Below are 24,297 nucleotides of genomic sequence, written 5' to 3' on the forward strand. Positions count from 1 at the left end.
ACGTTCTCCACGGGCAAGTGGAACACACGGATTTGTAAGACTCGCTAGTACCTACTGAGCACGGTTCTCGGCGCCCTCCGATTGGGGAATGTCACGGTCATTGGGAAAGATCCGGTTCGTATAGTTACATGTATAAAATCCGGCTCAATTAGAATGCTTAAGCACAGAAAAGTTAAGTCTACAACAGTCGCCATCCACTGAGAGGTAAGCATTCAGGTAGGCGGGATATCCAAAACACGAAAAGATAAATAAATAATAGAAGGAAAATGAGACAAGCAATCAACGCCCGACGCTGTCTTTACGACGGGAGACCGAGCTTCGCGGGTTAACAGGTGCTTGCGAAGCAGGGATTCCCAATTTTGCTTCGCCAATTCTGCGAAGTAACGATTGAAGCGCCATGCGTATTTCAGGGTTCAAGTCGCGGCCGAGGAGATCAACAGATAGCGGATAGAAGGTTTGGATGTGCTTGTCAAAGCCTTCAGAAGGGAAGTTCGTATATCCTTCCAGCACGTCTACCACTACGGGACGCCAAGCGATCACATTCCGATGTTGCGAATCTTCGTCAAGAAGGACAAAACTACGAATTATATCGGCACAGAGTCTAAAGAAAATCGGTTAGTCGAGCATTAGTGAGTTGTGACCAGACACTTACGGAATGAGTGCAGCCTCTGTTTCTGCACGGCTATTCCTCCTTTCCTCTCTCTCATCATGGTACATACGGAAAAGGATGTGGACGTAGGTTGCAGCACTTCCACTCTCCTGCTTGAGAAGGTTTGGCGGCTGCTTCATGAATCCTTGGCGCCAAAGTTGCATGCGCAGTTCTTTGTCCTCGTTGAATTTCTTCGCAAATTGGTAACTCTTCTTCAGAAGTCCCATTAGTCGAAGAAGCTCGTGGCTTGGAATCTGTGCATAAACTTTGTCGTTGGAGAAGAGTTCATGGACAGTTTCGATCATGAGCAATTGAAGGACACAGTTCGTTATGATGCGGTTGAAGTACCGACGACGGGCAGCAGTGACCGCAGCTGGCTGTTGCTGTACCTCGGCCTGAGTCCTATAGTCTTCTAGCTCAGAGTTGGCAGCCGTAGGCATGTCCCCTTCCTCATGCTCATGTGCCACATTTTGCAATCCATTAGTCTTCGAAGAATCGGTAAGACTTTCCCGTGCTGAGGATGGTTCAGCAGTCTCGTGTGTACCTCCCTCGTTGCTTGCGACTTCCCCGTTAATGGATTTGTGCGGTTCGGAAGACTTTGTAGAGATAGCTGCTGCTGCGGTAAACAACTCGTACGCAGTGGTCTTGCTGAAAAGCTCCACGAAAGCACCAACCACCTTCTCCCAGTGCTCCTGTTTGAACTTCATAACATTCTGCAAGATCAACTGTTGTAAACAGTTGCTGCCAATTCGCGCGATAGTATCGTTCTCTTGACAAATGCATAGTGTAAGGAGCTCCAGTATGCGTCCTAGCATGTATTCTAACGCGTCGAAGTAATGCGTGAAAAGGGTGATCATGTTTCTCAATGCTTGAATCATCGTAGTGGATAGCCACACGGATAGCTCTTCATGGTTAGGTACTTTGGACATCTCCGATTTGGACTGCAATACGACGAAGATAGGATAGAGGAGCTGTCTCCAAAGAACATCCCAGAATTCTTGAGGGTAATCGCCACCGTATCTGATCAGCGTTTCGAAAAGGTATGTCAAAGCTCTGGATCTTGTGTTAGCCAAATAATCGCCTGTCAAGGGCAAAGGGAGCTTACCGTGAGCGAACCTCAAGGTCGTCACCAGTCATCAACACGTCTTGGAACGCAATTAGGATAGGATACCAGAACTGTTCCTCCTTAGATTGGCGGCTAAGTTGCTTGGCAAGGTTTGTATTTTCATCATGAAATTCTTCAGCTGATGAGCCACGATGAGAGAGAGGACATTCGGGCGATCTGAGCATTTTTGAGACAGTTGACTTCAAAGTTTCGATAGCCTGTAAGGACTTCTTCTGGAACTTCGAATTCTTAGAGAACTCTGTCAAGCATACGACCAGATCGGGGAAAGCACCCTGTGTGATCACAATGCCAAACCGTGTATTATAGATCTGGGTTACATGTTCGAAAGCCATATTCACAATGCCCTCTATGTTTACATTAGCGAATTCCATATAGCAAGCCCGGGGCATCATCACTTACCATAAGGCTCGCGAGCAGCGACTGTAAAGACGCCAAACATCGTTTTCCAACCAGAGCGAATGTTATCTCCACGGGCTTGAATCATCTGGATAAGACATCGCAGAATCATGTCTTTCACGGTTACCGCGTTGCTATTAGCCATGACATGCTCAAATGGCTTGAGGAAATCTTTTTGAAACTTGAAACCTGGAAGCTCTTCGATCTCCATAAAGCGCATCGACAGCTGACGAAGCGAGTCTAGCGCAAAAAAGACCACCGTTGTGTTGGAGTGGCATCCAACAAGGTTGAAATGCTGTCCAAGGACTTCCCAGATTTTGGACCATTCTATCCTGACTCTCGTCATGTTATAGTAACTAATCTCAACGAGCTTTTGCAAACTGTAGGTACGGGGAGAGTCGGTTTGTCCGGAAGACTGTATCTCTTGCCAACTTACTTCACTCAGCGCCCGGATGAAGTCGATGATGGCCTCATGAGAGAGATTGGCAGTGTTCGTGAAGATTCGATCTACGCCCCTTATCATCTCAGCAGATCGGCTTTCCATTGCAGCTTCGGTGCGGAAGGCCGTGGGGCCATTGATTGATCGAGGGCGCGGCCGTCTTGATGACTGGAAAGATTTGCGGGAACCCTCTGACGATGCTTGAGGCACAATACGCGCCCGCGAAACGTCGGGCAATGATCCTTCGTCGACGCCGTCAGTGAGAAGTTGGAGCCGATCCAACTGGCTAACGCATGTGAGGATCTCTCTCCAGGAGCTTTTGAGGTAGTTTCCTTCTGTAAGTGCTACATCAAGCAGAGCTTTCAAAGCCTCGACATTCTTCCCCACCATTTCTCTAATGTTGCCCAAGTTCGTGAACTTAGCGAGAGCCGTCACAAATGCAACTCGTGGAGTTTCCAAGTCGAACGAACAACTAACTCGGATTGCTACCTTCATTCCTTCCATGCACAGTTTAATCATTTCAAGGTTCTGAGTGTCCTGCATTGGAGCAGATAAGCCGGAAAGGAAAGACATCCAAGTGACATTGAACATAGAACCAACGTGTCGGACAGAGGTAGCAGGAATAAAGCGTGAGAGAGCCTCCCTGACTGCCGTTTTTCGTTGCGCCCGAATCAAACTTCGATAAAGTTGCTCGGTCTTGTTAGCCATCTCTTCAGAGGCCTGAGCGTACTTCTCGCCTTGGATATCCCTTCCCACTGTTGCAAAGACTTGCCCAGCCCGTGATGCCAACCCACCAGGTGTGCCCGTAGGCATTCCTACATTTGCGGCGTGTTCTCTTTCTGTATCAAGGACAATTTCATTACCTGCAATCTCGTCGTAAATAGACGTAAGATATTCCTCAGGTAAGTCCTGATTATCATTAATACCCCTGTTGTTTTTAATGAACTCCTCCTTCGTCATACGACGTCCCTTCATTTTGCTGCTATGCAGGTCTGTGTTAAGCAAGATGACGGAGTAGGCAAGAACGTAAGCCGTGTCAGCATTTGCGAAAGCATTCGGATTTTGGGTTGTGTAGCGCTCTGCAAACTTGAGCATGAAACGATCAATCTTCTGTGCCTCTCCAGGAAGACGGAAATTTTGCAGGAAGCCACGAAGAGCATCAACGAAGCGCCGCTTCGTGAAATCCATCATGTCAACAAACGCATGCATGATAGCAATGTTCTCAGCTTCACCTTCACCAAGGTATTCTCCTACCATAGCCTTGTCTAGCCGGTCATTACGGTATAACAAGGACGCAATCTCGGCGGGATCGGACTTGATGAAACCTTCTTGTATGAATAGCTTGATGCCACGCTTAGGTTTGAAATTGAACTGCTGGACAGCATTCATGAGTGCAATCTTTCTTTGCTTGACTTTCTCCATCTGGCTTGGATCGTCTTCTGCCACTGGTGTTGACCGACCAGTGCTACCCTCGGTAGCATCGACCCTTGGGGATGAAAGGAATGCGCCGGCATTTGTATCCAATGATTCTCTCGAATTATCAATGGATTTGTGAGACGTGATATTAGTGACAGCCTGATCGGCCATACGCTGTGAGGCCCAGTTGTCTAACGATTGCAGTATTTCGACCAAAGATTCGACAGATTGGTATTTGAGGGTATACTCAGAAGGAACGCCCTGCAGATTAGGCTGTTGAATGTTGGATACATTCGCGGTAGTAAGAGTCGGAGGTAAAGTACCACGCTGGTGCCACTCAAGACCTAAACGAGAGATCTTAACATGGTGCTCCTGGAACTGATGCTGCTGGGCTGCGGTAATGGAGACCGGTACGCTGGCGTACCGAGAAAGCTGTTCGATGATATTTTGGAAGATGTTCTCCAGTGCGGTCCTGTCACAGTCATAATTGAGATATATCTCAACTAGTGCACGCGGGTCGTCCGCCAATCTTTCCAGAATTTCCATAAAATACTGCTTTTGAAAAGCGGGTGCGTTTCGCTTCTCAAGTATAGCTAGATAGATCTCTTTCAAGAACACCTCAAGTTCTTTCTTCATCATCACTCTCATATGCTTAAGCATAAGCCAGAAAATCTCACAGCACACCTCGAAAACTCTGGGCACTGAGCTCGAGCCATTTCGGCTAAGACTTAGGCAAAGGTGAGGCCGAACAGCTTGTAGAAGAGTCATCGCATCCGAGCTGTTGGAGCTTTGCCTGATCGTCAATAAAGGGGACGTGAAAACGGTAATGTGGGTGTTGATTAGGTAGTGAATATGGTGCAGGGACAACAGTTTTGATCTCATGTTTTGAGACTTCAAATCCTGCTGTTGTTCGTGGCTCAGAATCTTGTGACTCAGCTTGCATAGAGCCCGGAAAACCAGGAAAGCATCTTTAACATATACTTCGTCTTCATCATCATCTAAGCCTTCACCATCTTCTCTTTCCTCCCCTGAAATTGATAAGGACCTCACTGGGGTCTGGCGGGCCTTGGCGCGCGTAACTGTTGTTGGAGCATTGTCATTCACAGATGTGATATCTTTGTTCGACTCGAAACTTTGCAATGTCAACTTCTCGGTAGGCTCCTTAGCAACGGGTTGATCCGGGACGGCAGCAGAGGCAACGTCAGACCCTTGGTCTTCCTCATTAGTTTGAGGGTTTTCCGCAGGATCCAGGGTTACAGTGTCAGAAGAGGACCCCTGTGCCTTTTCGCCATCACGTATGTGTAGTTCTTTCAATTCAAGCCTTACACGAACACGGTCAAAGACTGTGCTGACCATCTGAGTCAAGGATCCCTGGGCAATCTGCTGGTTTTGACTGGACTTAGAGTAGATGAAAATATTGTATATCTGGCGGACAGCTTTAAGGAGACCAGCTCCGTGAACCACAATTTTGTCATTCAGAACTGCCGCAAGGAGTGATTTTAGGATTTGTTGTTGGACCTCGTTGGGCGTGGCTTCGTTCTCGAAACAGTCGCAGATCGCATCGATAGCTCGTTCAATCAGCGGTGGCTGTTCTTGCGTGGGTTCGGTTTGGGAGGTATTGCCGTCATGAGCACTGGGGAAAGCGAAGTATGAATAGGTGATAAGTTTCCCGATGCAATCGAGTGCTGTTACTTGCAGAGGAACGCTAAGAGTCTTGGTTGCAAGAAGTAAAGGGCGAAAGATAACTTCCGGATCTATGGGTTGGCCATCCGATTGCTTGACGTTCGCAATCGCACTCTTCACAGCGTCCTCTAATTCTTTGGTCCTCCGGGCCTCTCGAGATGCGCCAATTGTGTCAAGAGCTGTTACAATGAAGACAGTGGAGCTAACGGGAACTGAACGGTGTGTCGCAAATGTAGCAGTCGTTGACCTCGAATCTGAGCGCACGCGAGGGTCCGGAACAGGTACATCTTGGGGCGGTACAGAGTCTCTATCTGGATTCTCGGCGGGAGAACCCTGTTCGGGACTAACTTCCTGGCTACCATCTTGGGTGTTGTCTGTGTTTTCATCCTTGGCCTCCGACTGGAGCGATGGCTTATCTTCGGGTGCTGGGGGCTCGACAGCGTCCTTCGAAGGGTCTGAAGATGTTTCTATAGGCTCAGTAGGTTCAATAGAGTCCAATTCGCTTTGTACTTCCTTGTGACCTTGTGAATCATTGACATCGATCTTTTGGCGTTCCATATCCTGGGGGAGCGTGGGCTTGTCCTCTTCGACAGCATCGGAGGCGTCGGAGTGCGTGGAAACATCTACCCCATGCTCTTTGTTGTCTGCCTGCGACAGAGCCGGAGGTGTCTGGGTTGGCTCATTCGCAGAGCCATTTTCAACTTCCGCCATTTATGCGAGACTCCGTCCGGAGCAATCCAAATAAGGCATATGAGGGGTCCACATGGAAAAGTAAATGTAGGACTAGAAGCAGTGAGGAGAAGAACACTCCATACTAGGCCAACCCGCTAGTGGAACTGATGCGTGTCTTCTCCGGCGGACGGGGATAATCTACGGACGCCGATTCGTGCCAGGTACGCGACGGAGACCTGCTTACAACTTACCTAAGCAGGACACCGGCGGCACCCGGCGACACTATTCCGATCTCTCACCGGGAAGCTCAACAGAAAAGTTCCTAGAGCTGCACTCCTCAACTCTTTGATACCGGGCCCTTCCACCTGCCAGATATACCTCTCGCCCGCCCTTCCATCCTCTCTCCTCTCTTTGTCGCATCCCGGGCCCTTTCATTGTATCATACTCACAGCATTCAGGCACCATGGTCGCCAGTGCTGTCAGGATGCGCACTCCCAGCGCCATGCTCATCAAAGGCGCCTCCTCCCTGAGGAGGCCGCAGGTTATGCACAGATTCAAGGATGCTGTTCAGTATGTTATAGCCTGCGCTTGGACTCTCAAATTTCATATTCAGAATGGCTGACGTTGCTATCCCTATTTTCAGACCCCAATTGCCCGCCTTCGCTGCCCTTTCCCGCTACTATGCCTCCAAGTGTACGCCCGTCCAGTTTTTATCCTTCTTATCTTCATAGTGCAGTCGTCCAATTCTAACATGTCGAGTTGCAGCCTTCCCCCCTCACACTATCATTAGCATGCCTGCTTTGTCGCCAACAATGCTTGCTGGAAACATCGGTGCCTGGCAGAAGAAGCCCGGCGATTCCCTGCAGCCCGGAGATGTTTTGGTCGAGATTGAGACCGATAAGGCACAGATGGATTTCGAGTTCCAAGAAGAAGGTGTCTTGGCTAAAGTTCTGAAGGAAACTGGTGAGAAGGAGGTTGCTGTCGGCTCCGTATGTGCTGCGATGCAAATTTTCAGTGTCCCGTATTGTTGCATTTACTAATTGCGCGTCAACAGCCTATCGCCGTCCTCGTTGAAGAGGGCACTGATGTTTCGTCGTTCGAGTCGTTCACCGCTGAGGATGCCGGTGGTGACAAGGGTGCTGCCCCAGCTCAGGAGAGCAAGGAAGAATCCAAGGGTGCTGCTGATGCTGCTCCCGCTTCTACACCGGCTCCCGAGCCTGCTGCTCAGGAGCCCGAGACCTCGGGTGAGAAGCTTCAGCCCAGTCTCGACCGTGAGCCTACTATCAGCCCTGCTGCCAAGGCTCTTGCTCTGGAGAAGGGTGTGCCAATCAAGGCCCTTAAGGGCACTGGCCGAGGCGGTCAGATCACCAAGGAGGATGTTGAGAAGTACAAGCCCAGCGCTTCTGCCGCTGCTGGCCCTACCTATGAGGATATCCCTCTTACATCCATGCGCAAGACTATTGCCAGCCGCCTTCAGCAATCCACCAGAGAGAACCCCCACTTCTTCGTCTCAACTACTCTGTCTGTCACTAAGCTTCTGAAGCTCCGCCAGGCCCTTAACGCCTCTGCCGATGGCAAGTACAAGCTTTCCGTCAATGACTTCCTTGTCAAGGCTTGTGCTGCGGCTCTTCAGAAGGTGCCGGCTGTCAACTCCAGCTGGCACGAGGAGAACGGCCAGGTAGTCATCCGCCAGCACAAGAATGCCGACATCAGTGTTGCCGTTGCCACTCCTGCTGGACTGATCACCCCTGTTGTGAAGAACGTCCAGGGTCTCGGCCTCTCCAGCATCTCTAACTCTATCAAGGACCTTGGTAAGCGTGCTCGCGACAACAAGCTTAAGCCGGAGGAGTACCAGGGTGGTACTTTCACCATCAGCAACATGGGAATGAACCCTGCCGTTGAGCGGTTCACTGCTGTTATCAACCCCCCTCAGGCTGGTATCCTGGCTGTTGGCACCACCCGCAAGGTTGCCGTCCCTGTTGAGACTGAGAACGGTACCGAGGTTGAGTGGGACGACCAGATCATTGTGACTGGCAGCTTTGACCACAAGGTTGTCGATGGTGCCGTTGGTGCTGAATGGATTAAGGAGCTGAAGAAGGTTGTTGAGAACCCCTTGGAGCTGCTGCTCTAAGCTCCATCTGGTCTGTTTGGGATTCCATAATGCCAGATGTATTACCTATCTACGACCGGAGTTCCTTTTGGCATTGTTTTAATATGTATTAAAAATCATTCTAGTGTTTTTTGACCGTAATAGGTCTGTCAAGTACAGTGCATCAGATCTAAATCCATTTCTTATGTTCCTTTAGAATTCTATTCCCGGGTCAAGTCCGTGTTTAGGCCGCTGTCGACTGCAGAGGCGACTGATTGAAAAATGTTTCTCAGCCCAGTACCAATTGTTGGCCGCTAACCATGTTCCAATTTTAATTTAATTTCTTCGGGCTTGATTCTGAACGAGGGCCAAGCCTTTTTCTTTACAGTCGAGACTCGAATGTTACCATGGTGGGTCTTGGCAGTGCTCCAACTCCACCGGCTGATCAGTGACGTGATGTCATTCTTTCACGGCCGCTCCTGCGCCCTGGCATTCGTATAAATCCATGCATGCGTCTTCTCAAAACTTTACCTCACTTCCATTTAACAGTGCCTTTAAAGTCTCATTCTCAGTTCCCCCCTCGATCAGAATCCCTCTCTTTTTACTTTTTCAGGTAGGATGCCGTGTCCTCAACAATCCATAATAGATTTCATGTTACCACCCCACTAGCCATGCTTTCGCCGAACTAACTGTCGCAGACCATAAATACATAACCTTCCAATCTTCAGTCTACGTGACGCCTCAAACATGTCTTATGCTGAAGTAGCTGCCAAGGGCCCGGAGCAATCTGCAGAGGAGGTACGTGACATCCCTACCCATACCTTCTTTGTCCCCAATAAACTCGCACTTATTGGTATCAGAACTAACACCCCGGTTAGGCGTAAGTCGACGCAAGGCCTGTCTATAAGACTATATATCAGAATGTCCCTCTGACTAATTGAAATATAGCCGTGCCCCGAGCGTTGGTGGGATCTATAAGGATGAATCCGAGAGCACCGCCTCGTTAGTCGACGTAGATTCACAACACGTCACCGTCGTGGACTCGAATTTCCTGGATCAAGACATCAAGACCACTACTCAAGCCGAGCGGATAGAGCAGGAAGAGTCCGAGGAAAATAAGAAAGCGAAGGAAGAGCGGAAAGCTAAGGCCAAGGCCAAGGCTAAGGCTTCTGGCGTATGCCGCAACTCGGATAATCCGGTCTATATCGGCAATGCTGTGCTCCTGAGCTTAGTGGGCGCAGGGCTGGGGTTCGGTGCATACCGGAAACATGCTCAAGGCAAACTCTCCTGGGAGCTGATCGGACTCTGGTCCGGAGCTGTTGGAGCATTTGGTGCGGTTGATTATTTTGTCAGCAAGTAAGTCTGTCGGTGTGCTCAATGTCAACCTTTAAGCCCCTTTGCTAATGTCTAAATCTATCAGGTGGTTTCTTCAAAACAAGTACCCTCCCAAATAGATAGCGGGTATCGCTGATCGTGGCGTTCAGTCTCGGAGCCTATCTCTATATGATTGTTTTTGATTGTCATATATTTCATCATAGCTCTGTTACCCACACTTCCCAAGGGCTGGAGTCGGCGCGGTGATGGTTTTTATTGTTGTATCAGTATTTCATAATGGCATACCCTTCTCGTTGAGCATCGTCGATGTCCATTATATAATTGAACCGGCCAAAGTATATCGCAAGTAATTGAGCCTTAAATACAATACAACCAAGTCAATCATGAGTCATGGTATAACTTGTCAAGTCTTAGTCAGATAAGTAGTTAGCTAGGCACTATTAAAGTGCAAATGTCAATTTGTAGCTGAGTACTGCTAGTAAACAATGACGATGAAAATAGTTGGACATGCTAAAAAAAAGCAGCGCGGGGAGGCGGTCAGCGGCGTCAGAATTGTGCTGCAAGAACATGTGGCCTCGGCCGGCATTAGCTACAAGACCGTAGTAAAGGTACAAACAAGCATAACACTCACATCGCTGTTCCCCCAAAGCCATATATTAGTGATATTTACTCTGCGCATTACAATCAAGGTTCCCCTACAGTGGCGGACTCTTTCATATACTTTCCGACTTCCTCGTCTACTGTGTTTACATGCAGAGTGCCCAGTAACGGAGTTGCCTGTGGAAAATGGTATTATTCGTGCTGACGTCTGGTCATGGAATTGTGACTAACAGGTGTAATCTGCACAGAACTCTCTTTTTAATTCGGCCCTGAAGCAGTCCTCTGCTATCCGTCGAGATCTGGACACATTCGCGCAGTCACCTGCCACATCCTCGCCCGCATTACAAGGTACTGACTGAACTCTTGCTCTACAAAGATAAACAAGTACGGGCCTTTAGTTGCGATGGAAACTTATGCAAGACCATAGGCCAGATCGCAGCTTCACTTGCTTCCTTATCACGCACCGTCGATGACTACTCAGCTCTATCGAAGAAAGAGTTGATACCCGAAAAACAACAAAAGGCGTTTGAGAGAGTAAAGTAGGCAACTATAGCCGACTTGATCATCGAGACAGGCTGACTGAGGCATGGTTCTGCAGTAATTTTCGGTCGGAGCTAGCAGATTACCGACTGCATTTCGATAGGCTACGCAAAGAACGAGAGGATGCCGTAAGTTTTTGAGAATTGTTGGGATTATGCCAACCATGCTTTTCGCTGATTTTGATGATCTTGGACATCATAGCAATCCGTGACAAACCGTAATGAACTACTTGGTCGACGTCCACATCACACAGCGACACCCGAGAACCCATACGCCCAATCTTCCCTTCCTCAGTCGTCGGCCTTCGCTCCATCTTCGTCCCGCGGGGGGCTCAGTTTCGGCGCTTCACCCGCAGATTACAACCGTGAGACTCATGCGCTTCGCGAGCAATCTTTCTTGGCCAACACGAGCATACAGCTTGATGAATTCCTCGACCGGGGACGTGCTGTACTAGTGGATCTTGGGCAGCAGCGAGAGGTGTTGAAGGGAACGCAGCGTCGGCTGTATAGTGTCGCTAATACCCTGGGAGTCAGCGGTGAAACCATCCGAAAAGTGGAGCGACGGGCAAAGCAGGATAAGTGGATTTTCTGGGGTGGGGTCCTCATATTCTTCCTCTTTTGCTGGGCTGTATTACACTTTTTGAGATAGTCTATGATTTTTTTTGTTGACTGTCGGTATGGATTCTCTGGATGTTGCTTGGGTATGTTTCGCAAGCGCAGGTGTTCGGATTGCATTATGATATCATTCTATGCTCTTTTTATATTTTCTTTTTGTAACTATATGCCATTGAGGCCAATTGAAGGCTACATGGCCATGAATTTGGGGGACTGTTCAAGTTGAGACAGAACAAATATAATATACAAATTATACGAGGGTTGACGCCGGTCCCCATGTGAAGTGACGAATGATTCCGAGTCAGCCGTGCGTGGGGAAAGAATCGGAAACGGATCGGTTTAGCCGCCAACAAACCAAATTCGTTAGTGAATTCCTTCTCACCGGCAACCAACGGCCGCCGATTCCTCTTCCCTTTCTTTCTTTCTCTCCTTTCTCATCCTCTTTTCTTTTCTCTTTCCACCTCACCTTTCCATTTCTCCCAGATAGAATTCTTTCTATCCTTTCCTACACATCATTCACAATGTTCGCTGCTCGCCAGTCTTTCAACCTCCTCCAGAAGCGCGCCTTCTCCGCCTCTGCCAGCCAGGTGTGTGATTGAATGGATCCATTGGACCTCGGAGCTAGCTCTGCAACATCAACAAAACTAACATACTAACTTATCTTCTTCATAGGCTTCCAAGGTTGCCGTTCTTGGTGCCGCTGGTGGCATTGGCCAGCCTCTCTCCCTTCTCCTCAAGCTCAACCCCCGTGTTTCTGAGCTTGCCCTCTACGATATCCGCGGTGGCCCTGGTATGTTTTTGCACAGCTTGCAACATCTCCGACTTCGGTGATTCAAGACAGGGCTAACATAAGGATACAATAGGTGTTGCCGCTGACCTGAGCCACATCAACACCAACAGCACCGTCTCTGGCTACGAGGCTACCCCCTCTGGCCTCCGTGATGCTCTCAAGGGCTCCGAGATCGTCCTCATCCCTGCCGGTGTTCCTCGCAAGCCCGGCATGACCCGTGACGGTATGAACCGTTAACTTGTCAATGGCACTGGGAATTGAATACTAATTATAATATCGCCAGACCTGTTCAACACCAACGCCTCCATTGTCCGCGACCTTGCTAAGGCCGCCGCCGAGGCTTCCCCCGAGGCCAACATCCTCGTCATCTCCAACCCTGTATGACGCTTTCCACCCACTGCTACCAGTTATCTCGCGCTAATTGCAATCAGGTCAACTCCACCGTCCCCATCGTCTCTGAGGTCTTCAAGTCCAAGGGTGTCTACAACCCCAAGCGTCTCTTCGGTGTCACTACCCTTGACGTTGTCCGTGCCTCTCGCTTCATCTCCCAGGTCCAGAAGACCGACCCCTCCAACGAGGCCGTCACTGTCGTCGGTGGTCACTCCGGTGTGACCATTGTCCCTCTTCTCTCCCAGTCCAGCCACCCCAGCATTGAGGGTAAGACCCGCGATGAGCTCGTCAACCGCATCCAGTTCGGTGGTGATGAGGTTGTCAAGGCCAAGGATGGTGCTGGCTCTGCCACCCTCTCCATGGCCATGGCTGGTGCTCGCATGGCTGAGTCCCTCCTGAAGGCCGCCCAGGGTGAGAAGGGTGTCGTTGAGCCCACTTTCGTCGACAGCCCTCTCTACAAGGACCAGGGTGTTGACTTCTTCGCCTCCAAGGTCGAGCTCGGCCCCAACGGTGTTGAGAAGATCCTCCCCGTTGGCCAGGTCAACGCCTACGAGGAGAAGCTCCTCGAGGCCTGCCTTGGTGACCTCAAGAAGAACATCCAGAAGGGTATTGACTTCGTCAAGGCCAACCCTTAAATTTCTCTCATAAGGTAAACTAGGCCGTCTGCAGCTCTTTTCCTCCCTGTATAACAGTCTTGTGTATGACATTTTACGCCTATTACCCATCGTGTATGCTTCCACTTGCATCGGCTTTATATCGGAGGAGATGCAGCTGCAGTTTGTTTCTGGAGCAATGACGAGCTGATGGATAGTCAATTGACGATTCCTTGGGCGCCGTTTCATGATGGCAAAGGCGACGAACATGTATTTCCTAAACATTTCGAAAATATAATTGATTCCCCTGATTTCCGTATTTGGTCTCGAAGCCTTATCTAAAATCTCCTGTACAATTTGTAGTCTGATGCGATATGTGACAGAACTAGTGGACCCGCTTTACCGAGGCATATAGAATCATAGATCTTATCTGATGCGGTGTGATAATCTTGGTTTCCATTCTTAATTCTGTCTTTATTCTTCTATCTCTTATCCTACCCGAGAACCCGGCCATCTGTGATGGAGGGTTTAGTGAATTCATCCCTCATCGTTAGCACAAAAACAAACAAAAACACCAATCAAACCAAAGCCCGCTACAAACACGATAAATCAAAAGAAGAACAAAATCAGAGGAAAAGTGAGAGAAGGCTAGGACTAAATAGGGTATCCTTCAGCCCGCAAACAAACCAAGCCAGAAGACAAATAAATCAATAAAATGAACTGATCTCCAGGGAATAGCTAATCTCACAGGGAAAAAATCGTGTCGATCCCGTATTATCTCATTTCATATCTCATTCCGTTTCTCATATTCTTGTGTTAATTATCGTTCGTAAGTCGTATCTGCTTTTATATGTTATGTCTTATGTGTAGCTTCTCATTGCGTCGATGTACCCTGTTCCACCGCGGAGATCGTGGTCGAATGTTTCTGCTACTTCTAAGACTCGCTTGATATGTTCCATGGAGAGAGGGGTCTTCTCGTTGACGGCTAGGGCTTGCGCGGTGCGGACGGAGTTTTTAATCTGGGGTATGGATCAGTTTTGGGTTCTTTAGGATGGGATTGGGAGTGTGATGGATGGGTTTAAGCTTACCTGTCGTCCGTTGAGGTTGTGACGAGCGAGATTGTCGAAGTCCTTTTCGGTGAAGGTGGCTGTTTGCACACCGTCCATTGCTTGGACTTTCTCGACGAACATCTTCCATACGCTTCGCTTCGCCTTGGTGGTGAGGTCGCCGTATCGCAGGGCAACATGGATACGGGACTGGAAGGCATCATCGAAGGTTTCCACTCGGTTAGTGGTCAGGAAAAGAATACCTTGGAAGTACTCCAGGAGACGAAGGAAGATGCTGACGAGAGCATTGCGGTGGATATCCTGGATCGTGCGCTTCTCGAGGAATATATCTGCTTCGTCAAGCAGGAGCACTGCGCCCCAGGAATGGGCGATATCCAGGATCTTGTTGAGCTCAGCCTCCAGGGTCCGGGAGTCCGTTCCCAGCTCTCCAGCGCTGACCATGTACAATGGACGTTTGAGTAGCTCGGCGATGCCTTCGGCTGTCAGTGTTTTACCTGTGCCTGGTGGTCCGTGGAGCACAGCAACTAGACCTTTGCCCTTGCCTTGAATAACGTCGTCGATATTCTGTGCGGCGCAGAAAGTGTGGGATTCCACGAGGGCCTTAACAATTGATTTCTGGTTGTCTGGAAGGACCAGGGAGTCGAATGCGTCTTCATTCCAGTTAATATCGCTGATGCCCGAGATGCTGAATTCTAGCCACAGTTTCTCGCTAAAAGCGAATCCCAAAACCACCGGACTAGCTATTAACAATTCTTCTTCGGTGAAGTCTCTCTCGGATGGGTCCTCTACTTCGTCCATCTGCTCCTTCTGGATTTCATTGCCATTTTCGTCTAGCTCAACTTCAACCACGTGCGGGTTGCCCTCCTTATCCTGGATAACCTTGTACCGGACTCTAGGGGCATCCGAGTCCCGACGATGGACGTATGGGTCATCTGAGTCAGATTCTGACACGCAACAGCATCCGCCATCACTACCGGCACCGTCGGAGTCATCGATATAATCTGCATCTTTCGGGCGGACAGTGCTGATAGGATAGTTAGGGTTGATCCGGCGGTGAATGGCAGGATCAATCATAACTCTTCCATTGATGTTGACTTTGATGACAGACCGCTTCTTCTTGTAGAAAGCCATGCCTTTGTGGAACCGGTAGTTCATTCCTCTCATTGATACAAACTTCTTGCCTCTCTCAATCAGCTTGGCTTTGACATCCTCAGCCTCTCGATGGTACTTCAGCGGGTAGCAGTTGAGGCTGGTTATCTTGCGAGCGCCCTTGAAGCTTTCTACTTCAGCCAGCATTGTTCCCATACCAAAGGACTTCCCGTCGTATTCAAGGTAGCGGCCTTCAATACTGTACCACTGACCTTTCATGAAAGAGGACTCCTTGGTGGCATACTCGAGCTTAAACGCTCGTGGCTCGTCCTGATTCCCGTATGTTGGGGTGTATGCGATGGTGTTCGGCTTGAACAATGCCCAGAGTAGATCGAAGGTTATTGTGTTGGCTTCTAGCAGTGGGTACAGGGTCTTTTTGGTCTCGGCGTAGTCCGTGTCAAGATACTTGACGAGAACCTTGAGATGGGCCGCCTTGGTTGCAGCTAGCTTTTTAGCTTTTCTCTTTTTCTCCGTTTTCGCCTGTTGCTTTAGGTCATTCATGTATTGGCGGGTCTCCTCAAGATACAAGAAAAGCATGTTGGGGTCAACGACGGCTGTCTCTTGTACTAAGCTGACCCCCTTAACGCCGTCCATCACCTTGGCAAGTGCATCGCGAATGTACTTGCTTTTCAAATCTACCACAGTTTCCGTGTACTTGTTATCCCAGTCAAATTTGCGGCGTACGGTGAATAGATATTGGTCCCACTCGTTGGCATCTGGGTCATCCACGGTCTCTGTAAGCTTGAAGTTATGGATGGTATTGTCCCACACTGAGGGCCCACCTGGTTAGCACTGGCCGTTCTGATCTATAGAAAGATCAAGGTTCGCACTTACATTCATCTACTCGCTTGAAAGCAATCTTTGAAGCAGCTTTCTTCCTGCCTTTAGATTTTCTTTGGCCGTCTGCCTGCCCGTCGGATGAGTTCCGTTTACGGTTTCTGTTACGACGCCTGCCATCACCTCGCTTCAGTCTCAATGAGGCTAATCGTTCTTCCGCAAGTAAGAGTGCCATGTCATCCGGATCAGCTTCCTCGTCTGAGTCCTCGAGCTCCTCCGATGAGTCCTCCTGGGATCGGAGTTTCTTAGCCTTCTTTCGCGCCCTGAGTTTGGAAACAAGCCGCTTGACAGCCTTCTCATCGAGGGCAGTATCGTCATCTTCACTTTCGTCTGGGTCGGACTCAGACTCAGTCTCATATTGCGACCGGGACTTCTTCTTCCGACTATTTCTCAGCGACTTCTTAGTCTTGTTCTTGGCCCCTCTCCGCCGATGTGTCCTTTCCGGCTCCGATTCAGACGAACTGGAAGGAGATTCTTCGTCTTCGGATACAGATTCCTCAGCGCTGGAGCTATCGGCAGAGGAATCCGACCCATCGGAACTGTCATCACTAGGTGTGACTACGGACGAGGACTTGGACTTATGGCTCTTCTTTTTCGAATCGCGATTGCGGCCGTTAGGGTCTTTTTCCTTGGACGGATGTTTTTTGCAAGCCGGGGCGCTTTCCGATACGGCGACGGATGATTTCGTATCTGGCTTGATAGTATTGTTGTCGACCGGCGGCTCGGCCTCAAGTTTAGTTTCCGAGGCGGCGGCGGTGGCCGTGACGCTGGAATCGGCCATGGCTTCAGGGCGCTGATTAGATAGGGCCCGCTGTGGAGCTGCTTCGGGGAGCGGAGCAGATGGGGTCAAGAGCGGATCCGAGCTTTGCTCTCTCGGTGGCTCGGGCTCTGCGATGGACTGATGAGCTGTGTTGTTAGAGCTAGAGTCCAGAGGAGTGGCACTTGATGACATTGTCAGTGAGCTCTAGAAAGTGGGAAGGAATATAGTCGTGGCAGGTTTAATGCGGGATATTATGAATGAAAGTAGGATTGGGGGTGTGAATGGAGGTGCCGGTGGATCAGGTGCACGAGAGGGAGGGAGAAGATCATTACATATACCACAATGAGCGGAATAAACTAGCTTACCTGAACTGACGTACGAGCTCTGACACCTAAGCACAGAGATCACAGGCTAGGTTGGCGCCTTGCTTCGTATAATCGGAATGGATTGGCCGACGACTAGAGGGCTCTTTCTGGCGGTGAGAATGAGGCGGAAGATGTCCAATGCCCTACGACTTGGGCGCGGGATGTATCGAGAACGAACGAGAGGTAGGTAGCATGAAAGCAACCTTACCGCGGAAGTTGAAAGGAATCGTGAATCACAGAGCGGAGACTGGCGTAGTCATTGAGGGAATTGACGAGGAAGTTTCCAGGAAAGTAGCAGTAAGAAAGGGGATCGTGAGATGATAGCGCGCTATAAAAGGGCGGCCGGTAAAAGAAAAGAATGGCAAATGCAGGACGAATTGTTGGACAGTCACGGATTCTAGGAAGAAGCAAAGCAGTGATGCCTGAGAGCTGCTTGTCCCAATCACGACTCTGCCTGAGGCGCTGACTTGTTCTCAGCGCTTCTGTTCAGCCCCACGATGCAGGCATCCCTACCAATGAATGTTTGCCCCAGAAATGCATTGCAATGGCGCAGATCCAGATTGGAGTCTATTTTTTATGGCTTTATTTGTTCTCTGCCTAATTTAGGTATTCATGACTCACCACGATGAGTATTTCTTCAAGGCTACAACTTTGGATTGGCCAGATGATCACCGGGCAACTGGAAGATCCGACATTTTAAACATTTCATTACTTTTCAGCCTGAAGGAAGCCTTGGGAGAGACGGTAAAGAATAATCAAAGATCGTCATGAGTCAAAGACCAGACCTGCCGATCCCTGGGTTACACAACCGTGACCGCAGGAATCGGCGATGATTTCCACTCTCTTTTTCCCCTCATCCCTGCCCTTGGAAACGCATGCAGGTCGTCAGTGCGCTAGCGCAGCTGTACTGTACTTTTGCCCCTTAGGGCACTGAGCTATATCTATTCGTCATTTTTATAGGGGGGTGCAGGTCGGGGTAAGGGATAGCGTACTGAGTGGTGCTATAAATATAGTCCTTACTCTAAGTAGTAATACTTTGCTCTCTCCCAGAGTTGAATACATGCAGTGGGGGTACATAAAAAGAATGTAAAGAGGGAGATGTTCGAATGACAACCACAGATCGCATTTGAGGTGCATTTCCCTCTACCTCGATTACTAAATACGTAATGCAAACCCACTTGAATCCCGGTCCAAGATACTTGAGCTCAGCCCAGTATCGACAAGGATGAGGGCGTAATCCGAGCAGGATTTATTCCGATTGAATATCCTCGTGCCAGATGTTTTCCCACCTGTATGGAACTCTCGTCAGCTGAAGAACTAAACCGGATATTTTTGCCCTATCGTGGCTTATCAGCTGCACCATATGTACTTTATCGGTTGGCTTTACAATTAGCCAGGGTATGTGTTAGACTTGACTCCAAAGCGAAAAAAGAGATGTAGAGTTCTACAAGAAAATCATCATAACTGCCCAGCTGTGTCATTGTATCCAGCCCGAAATATCTACTTGTCGTTCCCTTTCCTAGTTCAAACTGGCCCACCATCAAAGCTTTATAAATGCCCCCCCCCCCCCAACTCTCATGGAAACCCAGTAAACCTCAGAGCCTCTCACTCCTCCTCCTTAATAGTATCAACATGAGTGTTGCCCTTAGACAAATCCTTGAACTTCTTCTGTAAAGCAGCAACAGGATACTTCTTCCCACCATCAGCCTCAATAGCATCCATAAGCTTAGACCACTTCTCCTGCTCAAACTTCTCCTCAATCTCCTTCTTCAAACGAAGAAGTCTTGCTTCCTACACAACTACCGTCAGCATATACCATAATCAAAGCCAAAAAAGCAACGAAAAGAGAAGAAGCACATACGTCCTCCCCAGTAAACTCCACAAAATTCGCCTTCATAGTCGTATACCTCATTCGAAGCGTACTAGTCCCCACCTTGATACCAGTCATCTTCATCCAAGACTCATTAATCTCACCCCAATTTTTGCCCTCTTCATCCCGCATCTGGATTATCATTCTATCGGATAATCCGGCCGCCTCAAAAGAGGTCGGGATGGGTCCGATGCTCTTCTTCGAGGGGCTGGATCCCGCTGCTCCTTTGGCCTTCTTGGGAGGCGAGGCTTTCTCGCCGTTGGTGGCTGTGGATTTCTTGCCGCGCTTGGTGGGGGTGCTTGTTGCTGCGGCCTGGAGGTTGTGTTTAGTTTGATGGCCAGTGACTTGGGGATTCCGGGGAAGGGCTTACCGAAAGGGAGGGAGCCGAAGGTTTATCCGTATTGCCGTTGATAGGGGTAAATTCGGGCATGATGCTCTCCTGGGAGGCGGGGGTGGGTGGAGTTGGAGGTGCTTGGTCCATTGTTGATTGGTTCCGTAGGTAGGTACGTGGGACTTGAGAGAGTGGGTGCTATGAGGTGAGTTGGGATTCGGGATGTCGAGTCTTCAGTCGTGAATGATAAGAGAGTGCAGTGTAATAACACTGTGGCTGTTCAGATTCTAGACGTTGAAGTAAGTCGGATATCAGGGTAGTCTGATGAGACGAAGGGACAAGTGAGTGGAGGAACACAATGAATTGGATGATGGCTTGATCGTTTTGCCAGGGAAACAAGTGTTGCTGGGCTACTGAGATTCTCTGACCAGTGAATGTGTTGACTTGCTGGTTGCACTGTCGGTGTTGATGAATGAGTTTATAGGGGATTAGAAGACCTGAGGCTTCGATTGCCATCTATGGAGGACGCAATGATTGTTCTACGATGCTCTTCCTTTGAAACTAAAGAGAGGAGTTGGATCGTTCATCAATGGTATTCGTGAGGTCGGAAAAGGGTTGGCACGTAGAAAACTGGGCTAGATGCAAATGAAGAGGATAGCTGGAAAGCAGTCCAAATACCCAGTAAAGATTTGTCGACTGCCATACAATATCATACTAGGATAGCTTATCTCTGTAAGGTCGTAGAATAGCAAATTTTACTAGAGAATCTGTTGCGTGATGCAAGTGCCAGTTGATTCAGGACAGATCCGGTAGCCATACGGTAAAAATGAAGAGAAAGAACAATCAAAACGAAAAAAAAAAAAAAAAAAAAAAAAACCAAAAAGACTCCCAAGGATATAAAAGAACAGCCCACTTTGACAATCACGCCAGAGGTATCTATGTGCGCCAGAAAAAGCAAGACAAGCCGATAAATGCACGAAGTAGACCGTCTCAAAGAACACTAATTTCCCGATGCCCATCACGCATGATATCCGAATCACCATTTCTATCTATCATGGAATCATCGCTCTCCGTTCGCGTAACCATCGCCGGCCGAATCTTAGCTCCGACAAATCCTCGTCGGTCTCGTCCGGTACGGCCACGGCCGAGCCAATTGTGCTTGAGCGCTTTGCTCAGAAGCTCAATTTTCTCTTGCGGTTTGCCGCCCGTCTGCACACTGGCTAAAACACTAACGCACTGAAGCATCCGACCAACAGTCTCCGTGATCATATGAGATGTATCGGCTGTATGAGATGACCGGTGGATGATGGTCGGCCGCTGTGTCGGGGACGAAAAGGATTGGAAGATGAGTTGGTCAGGGTTGGACGAAGTGTTGGAAGCAGCACGGCTGCGGTTGCAGCTCATAGAGTCTGAAGAGTAGCTGGCTGCAGCATTGAGGAGAGTAGAAGACTGAGAATTGTAGCTGCCAAAACCAGCATCCAGCGAGGCAGCCGTTGCGGGCCGACCACTGCTACTGCTGCTCTTTGTCGTTACACTGAGAGCAGAATTGCCCAAGTTGATGCTTTCAAGACTCAAACGGGAAAATGTAGCCTTAAGACCGTCGTAACGATAAAGAATGACCTTATCACGGAAAGCTATCAACACAAGATTGCGGACTTCAAGTTCGCACCCAGGATAATCCCCATTCAAGGCGGCAGCCCAAAACTCGCGGGCCTCTCGAAGGTTCATCACAGTCCCGCAACCCCTGAACTCAAGGTCCAAAGGTAAGAAGACAGCCTGTATGAAAGGAAGAATTGTGCCAAAGACAAGCATCCAGATCTGTACTAGATGGGGGACCAGCTTCTCATCGGGTACCCCGTTTAATGTATGATTCAAGGATGCGAATCCGGTCTCGAGTAGCTCCCGTAGATCATCAACAATGGCGGATGGTGTGCGCTTTTGCACACAGCGTTGGATGTGGATCAACACCAGCTTGTTGAGATCTTCAATAGAGATACGGACATCTTCTCCATCGAAAATCACCAACAGCTTAGCCTTCAAGAAATCCCACGCATCCTCCGGTGACATGTTATTCAGGCCAAAGCCTTGTAAAGTCTCTCGAAGAGCGGCCTCCGTGAGACCTCCAGCCGAGCCAATTGATGATGGCCCCGCAAATACAGTCGACGCACCACCAGCGCCTGTTGGGCCAGTCATCCATTCATGCTGCTCCGACTCCGCCATCGCCTTTTCCTTCTCTTTCTCTTCCTTTTTCTTTTCCCGTAATGCTCGACCACCGTGAAGGATATCCAATCCACTCACTGATTTGCCAAATGTAGTCGACACTGGACCGGGAGAAGCAGGTGTAAACGAGTAAAGTGATTGCGGAGCGTTTGGGTCGGACGGTTTGGAGTTACTAGAAGCAGAAGATAGCGGTAGGTTGTAATGATCATCCCGGTCCTTCAACTTCAACTTCTGCCGCGACAAGAAATGATGCTTATGGGCCTTTTCCTTCTCCTTGTCCTTCTCTTTCTCACTGGCCGTAGGCTTATCAGCGGGTACCACCGTACTCGCAGAAGCATTGGATAGGTTATACATCGAGGAATTGTTGGATGGGAAGGTGTCCGCTAAGCTGGTCGTAGATGCACTGACAATGCGTGACAATCCAGCACCGGCGAAACCCATTTTGCTAGGTGATGGGAGCCCCCTATCTTTTGGTATTCCGTCTTTATCACGGCTGATCCCAATATGCTTCGGCTTCGAAAACAGTTTCATCTTCGATTTCTCCCCTTTCTGTTTGTGCTCCTTTTCCGGCGGCGCTTCTAGCCCGGGAGGCTGCAGCCCGGCGTGTCGTGGAAACGCCACATTGGCTGCCGTGGTCGCCACACCGGAATGGCCATTCTGATATGTTTGCCCTGATGATCCACTGGAGCCGGGCGGTGGTAGAGAAGGGGCCGGCAGTAGCGGGGGAGGGGAAATACTACCGCCCCTGGTTCTCGACCCGTCGTCCGGGGTATAGACAATAGTCTGGGGGCGTTTGGGCAGTTGTTGCGCGGTAATACCCTGTTGTTGGTGCTGTTGCTGTTGCATCGCAGTCTGGGCTGCGATTCTTGAAGCCGAAATCGAGTCCGATGCGGAGGCCGTAGGGAGGGAGGGTTCGAAGAACCCCTGTGAGTGATGTCGAGACCGATGTTTCATCATCAGATCGGGCGGATGCGCCCGACCCGTCGGTTTCCTACTCGATATCTCATTTTGTGGCATGAAGGAAGCGGGAGGCCGAGTGTGAGTAGGCGAAGGACCGTTCTGGCTACTCACGGTGGCGGTTGTAATCGATGAGGTCCGCGGCGGCCGGGGGGACGACGTCCCACTGGGAGGTTGATAAAATGGGCTTTGAACGGCGGAGATGGTTGTCACATTGGAGGTCACTGAAGAGGCATCACTTCCAGAGGAGCCTGGACGTTCCAATTCACTATCGAAGGATGGTCGAGTGGGATTTGGCGGTCGGGCGGCGGAACGCTCAGGTGAAATCGGCGAGCGCAACATTGTTTCGCTGTTGGTCGTTCAGGCAGTGTGTAATTTATACGTAACGGTGGACAACAAATGAGAGTGAGTCTGACGGAGTTATTAGGACACCATAGCCACATTCCCCATGTTCCGTTGTCATGGGTTGTGGTTGTTGTGATTTGTTTACCAGATCCTGGCGTTGAATCTAATACGTAGATTAATTCAGCCGCCTAGAGAAGGATCAGCAGTCGTGAGAAATGACGGAGAACTATAAGCGTACATAAGTGTCCATTTGTCGTCGATCTTTGCTTGACTCCGCCGCGCACAATCTGAAATGAAACCAACACCGCCTTCCCGTAATTCAGGCGCCCCGCCGACTACTGCTTCATGAATCAAACTATTAACTTCTCAACCAACATATTCCCCTCCATGTCCACTACTACCACCTCAAACGATCAGCACGATTCAAAACGACTAAAAACTTCCCCGACTAACGAGACATTCGGCAATACTGACATTATGGCGGCGGGCACTTCCTCCACTCAATCCAATCCCCTGTGCGCGGTCTACTCTGCCCCTCAGTCGACCCAGACTTTTGAGCACTCCATCTCCTCGCCTTTGCCCTCCACCAATTTATCCCCAGAAAATGTCCAGACTAAGGTAGCCTATTTGTCTGAGCTCAGAAAATTAGTGCCGAATCTGCAGAATGATATCAACGTGTTCCTGACGGAACGAATGGAGGAGGATAAAAAGCTCGCCGAAGCCCAGGGACGTCAACTCTCAGAGCAAGAACGCAAAGAGGAGGAGAACTACGGAGAGGAGGTTGTTGAGGAGGATGCCTGAAAGTTTAACTAGTCTATGACCGAAGCCTTGATGACTTCCGATCGATACTTTCGTTGGAATTTTGCCAAGGAGACAGGCTATATTACAAGAAGTGTTGAGGACTCGCAAGTGCCAATTAAAGATATATAACGGATCCTTGGATAACATCGCTATCCTGGGTATCAAAGAGCAGAAATCATCCGCTACTCCATTGCGAAAATATGCATTGATAACGAAACGCACAGAGACTATGATGGGAAAAGAAAAAAGGCCAGGAGGGGATG

At 49.4% G+C, this 24,297-nt stretch overlaps 9 protein-coding genes across 9 annotated transcripts; 5 read left to right on the forward strand and 4 right to left on the reverse strand.

Annotated features, from left to right (window-relative positions):
• Nucleotides 1-279: 279 nt before the first annotated feature.
• Nucleotides 280-6,420, reverse strand: F9C07_449 (guanine nucleotide exchange factor; the record flags this gene model as incomplete). The annotated part of the gene is made up of 4 exons (XM_041288827.1): nt 280-601; nt 653-1,702; nt 1,755-2,121; nt 2,175-6,420. 4 exons carry the CDS (start codon nt 6,418-6,420, stop codon nt 280-282), a joined length of 5,985 nt encoding a protein of 1,994 aa, XP_041141433.1.
• A 470-nt stretch (nt 6,421-6,890) lies between these two features.
• Nucleotides 6,891-8,918, forward strand: F9C07_2135359 (dihydrolipoyllysine-residue acetyltransferase component of pyruvate dehydrogenase complex). The gene is made up of 4 exons (XM_041288841.2): nt 6,891-6,951; nt 7,025-7,074; nt 7,147-7,370; nt 7,436-8,918. The coding sequence occupies exons 1-4, from the start codon at nt 6,926-6,928 to the stop codon at nt 8,510-8,512; spliced, it is 1,377 nt and encodes a 458-aa protein (XP_041141432.2). The 5' UTR covers nt 6,891-6,925; the 3' UTR covers nt 8,513-8,918.
• On the forward strand, nt 8,919-10,252 carry F9C07_2135362 (uncharacterized protein). The gene is made up of 4 exons (XM_071509140.1): nt 8,919-9,268; nt 9,349-9,350; nt 9,419-9,826; nt 9,891-10,252. The coding sequence occupies exons 1-4, from the start codon at nt 9,218-9,220 to the stop codon at nt 9,922-9,924; spliced, it is 495 nt and encodes a 164-aa protein (XP_071365549.1). The 5' UTR covers nt 8,919-9,217; the 3' UTR covers nt 9,925-10,252.
• Nucleotides 10,253-11,593, forward strand: F9C07_2082478 (synaptobrevin; the record flags this gene model as incomplete). The annotated part of the gene is made up of 6 exons (XM_071508855.1): nt 10,253-10,594; nt 10,654-10,753; nt 10,833-10,944; nt 11,004-11,073; nt 11,147-11,241; nt 11,281-11,593. Exons 1-6 carry the CDS (start codon nt 10,592-10,594, stop codon nt 11,591-11,593), a joined length of 693 nt encoding a protein of 230 aa, XP_071365550.1. The 5' UTR covers nt 10,253-10,591.
• Nucleotides 11,594-11,849: 256 nt separating this feature from the next.
• Nucleotides 11,850-13,374, forward strand: F9C07_453 (malate dehydrogenase, NAD-dependent; the record flags this gene model as incomplete). Its single annotated transcript, XM_041288838.2, has 5 exons — nt 11,850-12,146; nt 12,232-12,349; nt 12,423-12,572; nt 12,633-12,727; nt 12,781-13,374. The coding sequence occupies 5 exons, from the start codon at nt 11,850-11,852 to the stop codon at nt 13,372-13,374; spliced, it is 1,254 nt and encodes a 417-aa protein (XP_041141429.2).
• Nucleotides 13,375-14,192: 818 nt separating this feature from the next.
• Nucleotides 14,193-17,166, reverse strand: F9C07_2058473 (putative AAA family ATPase; the record flags this gene model as incomplete). The annotated part of the gene is made up of 3 exons (XM_041288826.2): nt 14,193-14,351; nt 14,421-16,318; nt 16,383-17,166. 3 exons carry the CDS (start codon nt 17,164-17,166, stop codon nt 14,193-14,195), a joined length of 2,841 nt encoding a protein of 946 aa, XP_041141428.2.
• Nucleotides 17,167-19,115: 1,949 nt separating this feature from the next.
• Nucleotides 19,116-19,861, reverse strand: F9C07_455 (uncharacterized protein; the record flags this gene model as incomplete). The annotated part of the gene is made up of 3 exons (XM_041288825.1): nt 19,116-19,301; nt 19,372-19,692; nt 19,751-19,861. The coding sequence occupies 3 exons, from the start codon at nt 19,859-19,861 to the stop codon at nt 19,116-19,118; spliced, it is 618 nt and encodes a 205-aa protein (XP_041141427.1).
• An 840-nt stretch (nt 19,862-20,701) lies between these two features.
• F9C07_456 (HbrB-like-domain-containing protein) lies at nt 20,702-23,230 on the reverse strand (the record flags this gene model as incomplete). Its single annotated transcript, XM_041284316.1, has 1 exon — nt 20,702-23,230. One exon carries the CDS (start codon nt 23,228-23,230, stop codon nt 20,702-20,704), a length of 2,529 nt encoding a protein of 842 aa, XP_041141426.1.
• Nucleotides 23,231-23,574: 344 nt separating this feature from the next.
• F9C07_457 (Gon7 family-domain-containing protein) lies at nt 23,575-24,216 on the forward strand. Its single transcript, XM_041284319.2, has one exon. It carries the CDS (start codon nt 23,579-23,581, stop codon nt 24,032-24,034), a length of 456 nt encoding a protein of 151 aa, XP_041141425.2. The 5' UTR covers nt 23,575-23,578; the 3' UTR covers nt 24,035-24,216.
• The last annotated feature ends 81 nt before the right edge of the window (nt 24,217-24,297 follow it).

The sequence above is a fragment of the Aspergillus flavus genome, chromosome 1 (genome assembly GCF_009017415.1).
Source record: "Aspergillus flavus chromosome 1, complete sequence".
Lineage (NCBI taxonomy): Eukaryota > Fungi > Ascomycota > Eurotiomycetes > Eurotiales > Aspergillaceae > Aspergillus > Aspergillus flavus.

Bases quoted from the DNA above. Each gene is read 5' to 3' on its own strand.
- F9C07_2135359 (XM_041288841.2), top strand. From the start codon at position 6,926: ATGCACAGATTCAAGGATGCTGTTCA. The intron at 6,952-7,024 runs GTATGTTATAGC...CCCTATTTTCAG, and splicing joins AGATTCAAGGATGCTGTTCA to ACCCCAATTGCCCGCCTTCG. The intron at 7,371-7,435 runs GTATGTGCTGCG...GCGCGTCAACAG, and splicing joins AGGAGGTTGCTGTCGGCTCC to CCTATCGCCGTCCTCGTTGA.
- F9C07_2135362 (XM_071509140.1), top strand. From the start codon at position 9,218: ATGTCTTATGCTGAAGTAGCTGCCAAGGGCCCGGAGCAATCTGCAGAG. The intron at 9,827-9,890 runs GTAAGTCTGTCG...TAAATCTATCAG, and splicing joins GTTGATTATTTTGTCAGCAA to GTGGTTTCTTCAAAACAAGT.
- F9C07_457 (XM_041284319.2), top strand. From the start codon at position 23,579: ATGAATCAAACTATTAACTTCTCAACCAACATATTCCCCTCCATGTCC.